At 28.6% G+C, this 12169-nt stretch overlaps 1 protein-coding gene across 1 annotated transcript in view; it reads right to left on the reverse strand.

Annotated features, from left to right (window-relative positions):
* Window positions 1-6078, reverse strand: part of Smp_123380 (hypothetical protein) — a gene marked incomplete at both ends in the record, with an annotated part of 11934 nt that extends 5856 nt beyond the window's left edge. The window contains 5 exon segments of the mRNA XM_018791533.1: window positions 195-875; window positions 1104-1672; window positions 2429-2638; window positions 2762-2861; window positions 5941-6078. Of these exon segments, the coding sequence (XP_018645306.1) occupies window positions 195-875; window positions 1104-1672; window positions 2429-2638; window positions 2762-2861; window positions 5941-6078 (1698 nt within the window).
* Window positions 6079-12169: the final 6091 nt, after the last annotated feature.

Genomic DNA, 12169 nt, shown 5'->3' on the forward strand with positions numbered 1-12169 from the left:
GGCTAGGCTAGGCAGAAAACAGTACTGACAAGTAATTAAGACTGCTCATACGGCTTTTGTGTATCATTGGGCGATCGATAAATCACTGCTCTCTAATTGGGCGGTCTTACAACATTCATATATCGAACAGGGCACGCAAGCACTCACATGTTATAACAAAAAAGAAATATCAAATTCTTAGTAAAAACACTTACCAAAGTTAAATCAAACCGATAAATCTGACCTAAACTTTTACATCCAATAAGTAAATTCTCTCCTCTAATATTTGCTTGAAATATAGCAGGTGCTAAAGGACACTTTATCCAAGCTAGTACATCATTCAATGTATTCTTTAATCGAACTTGAACAGAATTATTATTAATCTCTTTTAATTCATCTTGACTATTTTGTTGTTTTCTTTTCTTTTCTACACTAGTTTTAATTTGAATTGGCCATCTTGAAGGTCCAAAACAAATTCGATCATTTGGTAATATATAAAATGGTAATGGAACTTTAGATAATACACCACTAATTGGTTTTAAATTTGGTATAGAATAAACTGTTGCATAATCTTGACTTGTTGTATGTTTTTCATTATTTCCTTTTGGTTCACATTGTTTTATCAAGATACTAGATCGTGTAATACATAAAATTTTTAATTGAATTGGATATGTAACAGATAGATTACCTTCAACACAACCTAATTCTAAATTAACAGCTAAAATTCCAGACTTTTTATTATCTAAATCATTTGTTGAATATGTTAAAAGAACCAGCTGATTTTGATGTACTGGCATATAAGCTTGATGAAATATATAATTAAGCCATTCACCAAGACTAAATGAACATGATTTAGTCAATGAGTTGACTTCCCACATATTGATTATCACTTCATTCTTATTTAAACAAGATTCAATATTAGATTGATTCATTCGACTCCATGTTAACGTAAATAAAAATCTTGAATCCGATGAAATTGTTATGATTTCTTTCATTTCTTGTTTTTTTACATCATTGATTAATGAACAAAATCCTGTTTCATTATTTTTATATTTAACATTTAATAATTCCGGTTGTAATGGTGGTGTATAACATATAGGTAATAATGGTAATAAACAATTTACTTTATTTGAATCACAATCAATACTATTTAATAATTGACGACCAATATAGGCATAGTCAGTACTAATTAAATGTCCAATACGTCCAGCTAATTCAACATTTAATAATGTTGGTGCAATAGATAATTTTGATGATAAATTACGTAATAAATTTAAAAGATACATAATTTCATCATTTGTTCTTAATTGATTTAATTGTCTTAAATAATAAAATTCTGTAATAACATCATTTGGTCTTAAACCTAATAATAATTTACCTAATATAAAATCATATGAAAATATAACATGCTTCAATAGATCTTGTACATTATCTGAACCTAATTGTAATAATTGATAAGGTAGTTCTGTTAAACGACGTGCATTACATATATAATGTTTATTATAAGTTCCTATAACTATATCAGTATTCAATTTTATTGATTTATTCATTGATAACCAATAATACATTGTATGAAATGAATCTTCATTATGTTCTATATTATTATTATTAGTAGTAGTATTGGTTCTTATTTCATATGAATGATCAATTTGTTTTGTATGTTGTTCATAATCATCTTGTTCATTATTATAACCTAACCAATAATTTGTTAAATATTTATGAAATATAAATTCTTTTAATATTATATCATTATTATTATTATTATTATTACTATCATTATCATTATTATTATTAATATTGATTATATTATTAATATTGTAACCCCAAAATAATAATACCCCTTTACGATATGATTCACAATTAAATGTAATTAATAAACGATTATCTGTATAAATAAATAATAAATAATTTTTTATATTATATATTGATGAATAAATTAATTTCAATAAACAACCAATAGGAAATGATTGTATTGAATTTAATTGATTTAATTGTTTTCTTATTTTAATAATATTTAAATCATTTTGTAATATATGAATTAATTCATTAAATGTTAAACCATAACGTGAACATGCTATATATGGCATAAAACGTAATAATTCAATAATCAATAAATTTTCTTGTTTTAATATTGTATAAATTTGTTTTAAACGTAATTGAAATAAATTAATTAAATCATTTGGATAATGATTAGGTGAATTAATATGTATTTGAGTAGTATATTTAGTAGTTAATATATCAGCTAATAATTTTATATAATTTGGTGTAATATTTTTTTGTATATTTAATTTTGTTAATTCTTCACTGATATTATTTGATTGAAAATTTATACTACTTTTTTCTTTGTTAGTAGTATAAATTTTATTATAATTTTTTTCAATGGATTTGAATAAAATTCCATTTAAATTATTATGTATTTGTAAATAGGACAATAAATTAATACAACAACCATCACCAAAATGTTTATTAAATCCTTTTATAATTTTTTCTGAATTAGTTGTTATTAATAAACGTATATAATGATTAGGTAATTCAATTGGTAACCATTGAAACATTTGTACATGTTCATCTGGATATAAATATTCAATATCATCAATTAATATAAGTATTGGTTTTAATGGATTAGCATATGATAACATTGTATTTAATAAACGAACAGCTTCAGCATATTCACATAATGATTTAATATTTTGATTATTTATATTAAATTTCATTATTAATTGTTCAATTATTTGTATTAAAACTGATTGTAATGATGTTGATAAAAATGTTCGACCAATACAACATATAATTATAATTGGTTCTATGTTAGATTGTGATGTAGTTAAATTAGTTGAATTTGATACTACTTGATTATTTGTTTCGGATTTTGAGTGAATATGCTGTAATCCAATGAAAATTTAGGAAAAAAAAGTCAATATCAGAAGGAGTTTTGTGGATATTATAGTAATTTTAATAGTTGAGATCATGAGCCATTTGAAGTTAGACATTAACACCGTTGGCTGCCGGCTCAGTGTTATAGAGGTTAAGCGCTCGCGCGTGAGACTGATAGGTACTAGGTTCGGATACTGTGAGCGGGATGCTGAGGAGTCCCATACCAGGTCGAAATGGCCGTCCAGTGCTTCTAGGTTTTTCATGGTGGTCTAGCTTCAAGTGGCCTATGAATTAAATTATTAAAATACTATAATATCCGCAAAACCATTCCCTGATTATTTGAATTAAATTATAGTTCTGTGTTAAATTATTAAAATCAGTTAGCAGAAGTCTGCTGTTTCAAACAAATTTTCCTACTAATTAATTTATACCAAGAAAAACATCATAGCGAATTAACATAAATCTACTTTAATTTTTTGATTCCTCATCAGCTTCTTATAACTTGAACACATTAGTATTATTCAATAACAATCCGTGTATATAGTTCATATCATTATATTGGAAATGTTCTCATCGATCAAGAATAATACAACATAAGTATGTATGAGAGAGGTTGAAACTAAGAGATCAAATAATCGACGATACTATCATTTGTGGACGAACCGATCAAATTTAAGATAAGATGTTTTGGATTTCGACGCGAAATTCAGTGATCCATTCAGTTAAATAGAGTTTTAAGATTATAGCTGATGTTATTTCTTAATGAAAACCCTAAATCTAATTCCTAACACTAACCATCAACTGTAAATCAAATTTTTAATCTTTCACACTGCTGTATAACCCTTATTTAGTCTTAGTTAGTAGATGGACATTCTCAAGGTCATTTAAGCGTTGCTCAAAGGTCGTTAATAGATTATAGTCCCGCTAATTTATTTTCAATAGTTTAATCTTTTATTACTTATTTGATAGTGGGCATGAAATTAAGATTTCAGGGTTGCTTATAACATCTTCTAACTTACTACTTTTCGCCGAAGCCATCTTTATCAAAAGGCTTAAATTAGATTTTCGCATTCAAAAAGATACTGTTGTTACTTGCAACTCGCCCTGGTGACCTCTGTTTCCAAAGTGTTATTCTCTAGTAGCTTTCCATTTATAACGAGATAATTCATTTTCTTCAAACCTTGTTTATTTTTATCTGAGCTTCACTCCCTTCAAGCTTAGAATCAGTCCTTTTCTTTTTTCATCACGTAACTTTTAATACTGATTTTTTTCCAGTAATTTGTCTCTATATGCTTTGTAGATCCTTTTTTTGAGAATTTCTATATTATTTAACGTCTGAATATTCAATTATCATTTTAACATCTTTCATAAATCTTTCATACTCATTCCCGTTGTATTATTCTTCATTGATGTGAACATTTCCAATATTGTGATATAAGGTATGTATACAGATTTTAATTGTGATACGTCTTGTTAGTTGAACGCTATATTCGGATCCTAAGCTAGTTTCGTAACCCCCGAGCTAGAACTATACAGCGACTTGAAGACGAAAGAAAAGGCACAAAATATGTGGGAAGCACTTTACTCCAAGGTTCGTTTTATGTACAGAAAATATAGGATTTTTGTAGTATTTTAAAGTCCTTGGGTTTTTACTAAAAATTCTAGAATACTGCTGGACATAGTAGCAGTGTATTAATCAGCTAATCAGAATCTCTACATGTGACTTTTCATTTTCGCTATGTTACTAACATAACTTCTAACCAAACGCTGATTGGATAAAATGCTGCTTAATGTTTCATGAGCTTGTCATGTCGATTGCGAGAAATTTGCAGGATAATCCCAACATATTGACTAGTGCTATTATGTTTAGATAGAAAGCAACTGATGAGTAACTATAAAATGAAATGTATCAACGTTCTTTTGCTATATATTATTTTTTCTTATGTTGTTTGAAAGTCTCCTAGTTATATTACACGCTCTGTTGATCGTTATGTAAAGTAAGTTTTATTGAGGAAATTATACTTCAAATCAGATCTCAGCGGAGGAAGAAATCACGAAGAAGCTCTGGAAGTGAATACGACACAAATTGAGCGAATTCCCCAACTGCGTCACAAGGCAAGCCCTCAAGTGGAATTGTGAATGCCAAAGGAAAAGAGGAAGATCAAAGAACATATTACGCCGAAACATGGAGAGAGACATGAGAAGAATGAACAAGAATTGGATAGAACTAGAAAGGAAGGCTCAGGACAGAGTGGGTCTGAGAATGCTGGTTGGCGGTCTATGCTCCATTGGAAGTAACAGGCGTAAGTAAGTAAGTAAGTGAGAAAGTAAGTAAATAAGTAAGTATCCTTCAATAAATAAACCTATTCATTTTAATGTACTGGTCAGAAAATGTACTACCACACCATCTGAACGGCAGTCAATATCATTCTAAAAGTGAATTAAATGTACATATTATTTAAATGATAGGTTTAATGAATATTGACTGATAAACATATTATTTACATTGTCTTCAAAATAAATTGATTACATTATTATTATTATTATTATCTCAGCATGGATACAGAAGTCTCGACTAGCTTTCGTTAACTTGCATCATTTATGACGTAGGCGAGATATCCGTCTACCAACCAAAGGACGGGTTTACTGTGCATCAGTTCATTCCGTCCTACTTTATGGCAGTGAAACATGGCCAATAATAGTAGAGGATATTAGTAGGCTACTAGTATTCGATCATAGGTGTCTTCGAAACATTGCTCGTATATCCTGGGACCACCGAGTAAGTAATGCAGTTGTTAGGAAACGGGTACTAGGGTAAGAATGACAAACCAATTGATGAAGTAGTAAAATTTTATCAGTTGAGATGACTGGGACACGTTTTACGTATGTCCAACCACCGACTGCCCCGACGTGCAATGTTTTATGGTATAGGGGAAGCCAGACCAAAACATGGCATAAATCCATGAAGTCACTAACAAGTGGACTGAGCCATGTTGGCAGGTGTCTTCAAGATAAATTGACTACATCATAATCAAAATGTTACATTTCATATATATATATATATATATATATATATGTATAACTAACCTTAAAATAATTAACTGTCCATCTTAATAAACTAGTTTTACCACATCCTGGTGGTCCATATATTAATCCTGGTAGCTTTGAATTACTTGTTAAATAATTTTTTATAATACTGATTTCACGATGATATAATTCATTCATTGATTGATCATTCCAATTATAATTACTTTCGTTATTATTATTATTATTATCATTATTATTATTATCATTATCTATTATATAATGATTATAATGATGTTCTGATTGAATATTTAATTCATTAGTTGGATACATTAATAAATTATAATGAGTTTCAGCTTCAATTTCATTGGTTAATTGTAATTGATTATTATAAAATTTTATTTGTTTATTAAATAAATTTTTAATAAAATTTTTTATTAATTTAATAATTTGTTTAATAAATATAATTAAATAATCAATATATGTTATATTATTATTATTATGAGTAGTATGATTATTAGTAGTATGATTATTAGTAGTATGATTAGATTGTTTCATTTTTAAACGAATTTTTGTTAATAATAATTTTTCTGTATCTAATTTTGTATAAATATCATTTATTTTTAATGATAAATTAGTGAAATAATTTAATATATGAATAGGTATTATAAATTTCATTATTTGTTCTTTATGAATTAATTTTTTTAATTTATTATTGATTATATTATAACAATGATTTATTGATTTTGGATTAGGTATTAATTGATCAATATTATTGATTGATGATTTATTGATTTCTATAGAATCAATAAGATCATCAAATAAAATATGTTTATTATGAATTGTTTTTGTCATATTATAGATTTCTTTTAAATTATTAATTGAATGAATATTATTAAGACCTTGAATATGACGTTCTATTAATAGGCTGTTTTTAGCTAAATCTGGATCTTTTTCAATGAGTTTTGTATAACGTTCAATATCTTGATGCAAAGAAAGATTTTGTGAAATAAATAATTAAAATTGAATAAATATGAATCATTGAAATTTAATAAGAAAAATTTATTTTCAATAGTGAATGGCGGGACTATAATTTATGGACGACCATTTGAACAAATATAAAATAACCTTGAGAAGTGCTAGCCAATCAGGAAACAATTAGTACCGAGTAAAAATACATTATGCAAAACCAAAGAATTAGAGTCGAAGCACTTCTTCCATATGGTTCAAAATTCCTGTTAAGGTTAGAAAGAGGGTCAAAGGTTCTCAAATCGTAATGCATAAAGTAGAGGAACTCATCCCCATGGATCTATAATAGTCGGTCTCTCGAGTCATGATAAGATCACAGAAACCCTATCAGCCTCGACCACATAGCTTCAGTATTGATTATGTGTACCCCGGTTGTGTAAGTTTATCATTTTTATTATGGACATGTCCTTACAATACTCCTAACACTGAACAGCCGAATTTTCCATAAAATCTGCGATTAAATCAGCCAATGTTACTGGTGCTTTTATTATACAGTTTGCGGCAATTATTATAATATGCCTTAGTCTCAATCTGGATCGAGTGAAAAAGGTTCCCATTCTAGCAAACATCTTCCTCCAACATATGTTACAACGAAGGACAACATCACGGTAGTCTGCACATGGTCTACGAGTCATTTAATTACCGCAATTACGAGTAAAGGAACTTTTTAGAAGTCCCATTTATTGTAGCTGCTTAATTGTTAAGTCTACTCTAAAAACCTCTGTGAACCGATTGTACATGAACATCAGGTACTGAAATTGACACTGTGACCTTGAAATCTCTCAAACGCTTCTGATTGGCTCGTCGATAAATTATAGACTCGCTTAGTGAGCTTACATGAATTTGGTAAATCTAAGTCATTTACTAAAAAGGCAAATAATTATTTGTTTTAAAGTATTTATTTTTATTTTCTTATTTATGTAACTTTGACCCTTAGCTAGGAGAATTTACTCTGAAATTAAATGATCCAGTAGTGAATATTTCAATATTTCACTAATCGATTAAATATTCTGAAGTATTGTTTCTATAGTGAATTTAATAAATCAGGAGTCTATCTGTTAATGTATCCAAGTTTAATCGATCTGGAAAAATAAGAATTCTATTATTTATATCATTGATTTAATACGGTTCTCTTAATGACTACTTGAAGTAATTACAAGTAGTAATAAATAAATTTCAAAAGATTATGTTGCAATCATTAAATCTTTTAAAAATTCATGCTTCCTATATGTATGGCTAACACTTGTAAAGTATGTTTTTTTTCAAAGATCATATAAATTCTTTTCATTTTAGTTAACGGTGTTCTGTTTTTTTTTCAAACCCCTTTTATTAACCCATAGATTGTCGATAACTGTTGAACAGCGATAGAAATAGTAACGGACATCATGATGTACATCGTAGTTAGTAAATAACTGAGCCTATCATTTTTAGATATACTATTTGAAAAATTGAAGTTATATTCCATAGAAACATTCAGAAGTATAACTAAACTATTCATAGCATTTATCATAGAAATTTAAGCATAAATCTTTCATTCCGGAATGTCACTGAACGTATCCTGCAATTTGCTTGGTGCATTGATAGATGTCATCCAAAGTTCTTTAAAGAATAAAAATATTGGCATCAAACAGCTTATGTCAGTAATATTTACATGATTTAGTTACTTTTTAAAGCATTTTTTCGAATCATTCACTTTTTCGTTATAAAGTTTGTTCTCATTGATTATTCTTTTTGCTTTTATGCATTTCATTAGAACATAGTTTAACCATTAGGTAATTTTTTGTTCAGAAAACGTATGGATAAATGACTTTCTTTCTCATACTCTTGCTTGTCTATGATTCAATATCTCTTTATTATTCATCCTTACTTACTTACTTACTTACTTACTTACGCCTTTTACCCCTCGTGTACGAGCATAGGCCGCACACCAGTATTCTCAATCTAACCCTGTCCTGGGCAATCCTTTCCTGTTTTTATTCATCCTTTTCATATCTGCTACTATTTCCCGGCGTAATGTGTTTTATTATTCATCCGATTCTCATAAAATTAATAGATAATTACTTTCCAGAGTAAATTGTAATTTCCTCATGATTCAAAGTCAATTCACTGGTAATTTTTCACTTACTCAATCAAGATAAAATGGCGGTTGGAGGTAGTCAACAGGAAACCTTGGACCGAGGTTTCGTGCTACTTGGCACTCGTGAGCAATCTTAAGGCAACCTATGCTGATGGTCTGGATAGCCCAGTGGTGACTTCTCTGACTGTGAAACTGGGTGACACGGGGTCGAATCTGTCAGGGAGCATCAGTTCTCTCAAGATTACACAACATACTCATGGCTGATATGAAGTAGTTGGGAATAAAACTGAATTTTATATATATGGTAATATCTGATTTATTTCTAAAAGTATATTTTCAATTAGAAACTGAAAGTTTTTCCAACTTTTAAAACTACATACTTGTGATTTTATGCCTTAATTAAATTTAAATGCAGAGAACAAGAATTACAACGGACACTGTTTAAAATATATTCAAAGTGAATATAGCAAAACCGAAGTTTTAAAATAAGCAATTGTTGATGAAGAGATTCTAAACAAAGGATACTTAATTGTACTTAAAGTATTAAGATATATTATATAAAATGTATGGTTAAATTATGTCATCATTGTTGTAAGACAGAAATGGAAAGTAGTCATTTAGATGCGTAGACCGAGTTATAAGTTTATCTCAATTACCGAATCACGTATTGGAAAATATAATTTCGTGCTAACTGCAATATACTACTAACTTTCTGTAAGTAACTAGATTTTTCACATCACTATTTACCCACTTTTACTATATGTTAATCAACGAGTTCTATCATAATAGTAATAACGATAATAATAATTATTGTTACTGTCATTATGCTTATGCAAAGCCGTGTACGGGTAGTTATGAGAAGCATTTGTACTTTGGTTATATCCTATTCATAAAAAATACTGGTATGGAAATGAATAGCTGTTTGAAAATCCAGACAACTCTTAAGATATTATAGAATATCGCTACTTGATAAAGAGAAGAAAACTTGTTTTGTCCTCTCTTTAAATTGACTTTTCCATTGGACTAGAAACACAAAAGATGGTTTGAGAAGGGCAGTAAACATCTGTAATTGAAAGTGAAACGATTACAATTTTGATTATACAGCAAAATTATTGTCTATATCAGAGCATGACAATTCATACACCAGATGTAAATCTATTTCCAGCACTTTTCACAGGTCCTAATAGTATTGGATACACGATTTTTAACTTCCACAATAATTTACTCAGTTGGTTATTATTAATATGAGTAAATTTATGACAAATCATCATTCTGCTGGCCATCATTTTGGATATAATTTAACAATCTCAATGTTATACTAGTAACAATAAAACACTCCACGATTTACCATTTAGAAGATTGACACATTGTTATGAACGTTTATTAAATTTGAAGATATAATCCCATATTCAAAAATTCTTCATGTATCTTTCGTATGCTTGATACGATTTATTTTAAAATAAATGCATGTAGTGTCGGTTACTATGTTAACCCCGTATACTTTATCATAGCTTCTGGACAGGTCAATTTATTCATTCTTCTTGAATCACGTTTTGATCTTGTTAATTATTCACTTGTTAACGCTGACTGTTTTTATATGAGCATATGTGTGTGTACACTTCTTATCCTATTCATCACATGTCTGTAACTTATCTTTATCTTACCACAAAAATTGATTAACGCCTGGTTAAATCAAGTTGGCTCATACGTCTTCTCCAACGCGTGTGATTTCACTTCGTTTTCTTCCATTCCCTTCATCCCTCTGATTTCTTGTCAAATTCAGTGAGTATGCAAAATACACATGTTCAAAAATCCATTCACATATTTGACTTATTTAGTTTCGTTATTCACTGACGTGGAGTATGTCGATGATTATATACTGTAAACTGATATGAAATTATAATGAATGAAATGTAAAATGGCTCAATTCCATACATATGGTAAATCAAGATAATTCTTGACTTAGCAAACTTGTAATGATGCTTTATTATGAATTGTTCATCATAATTAGTTAGTTACAAATGTTATGTGATCCAATACTGGTACAAAACATCACTATCACTGAATATAAACAAAGAAATTATGCAACTTCTAGAAACACCATCGTTTGGATAATGTCAGTATCATTTGGTTAGATTGTGTTCCCCACTCTCCCACAGTTAAATAATAGTATTTCGATGACATAAGGGATTTGTTGTGTTATCTTTCGATGTCTTAAATATTTTTAATTACACTAGTAGTATAACTTGCTAATCAAAATGGATCCCAGACAATGGTAATAAATGACCAGCTAATGACTGAGTTTGAATAGTTTATCTCTATTATACGCTATATAATTCTTGTTTAAATTATCAAGTTGTGTGGAGATTATTTAACTGTTTTCACGGTTTAAGACGAAATTACTGGTTTGCAGATAAATGTACATTTCAGTAACGTTTTTATTTCAGAACACATATTCATAGATTTTTAAATTATGTAAGTACCTTATAACTATGATTTGTCTTTCGTCTACATGATAAACAGTTACTCATTTATTTATTTAGTATTTATAACGCTTTATAGGTTTAGACCATTTATCACTGTATATTCTTACGGTTTCTTGTTGAATTAGAGATTTTTTTTGTATAGTTGTACTTCATTCCACATAGTTACTATCCCAGTCATGAAAAAACTCATAAAGTTTTTGGATTTTTAGTCATAATGGCCCCATTGATTAAGATAGGTTTTATTTGCTATGAAATCAAGTAGTAAACATCTGAAAATCCTTTACAGTCATAGGTTAAACGAGTAGTGTCTTTTTAGTTCACCTTATTCTTTAATTAAAATTATATCATGATGAAAAAGTTATGACAATACTATTTTAATGTAGTTGGTCATTGACAGTAAAAAAAAAGACGTTTCTTTCTTTCCAATTAGGTCCATCATTATTGATTACTGCATAATAGTTACATATTTTTTTCATTATAAAGCTATCCAGTTTTACCTGCCATAAATGTTATCGGTCCTAAACTATAGTTTCTTGTTTATTACCCGCATCAAACTAATAAAGAATCATAATTACGAACAACTTTTGAATTTATGTCTTAACTAAAATTTTCACCAGGTTATGAAATAGTTTAATGCCACTATTACCAGGTAATAATTGGTAACTTTGTCAATATTATTTATGAAACAATAATCACTATG

This window comes from Schistosoma mansoni (assembly GCF_000237925.1).
Source record: "Schistosoma mansoni, WGS project CABG00000000 data, chromosome 2 unplaced supercontig 0171, strain Puerto Rico, whole genome shotgun sequence".
Classification (NCBI taxonomy): Eukaryota; Metazoa; Platyhelminthes; class Trematoda; order Strigeidida; family Schistosomatidae; genus Schistosoma; species Schistosoma mansoni.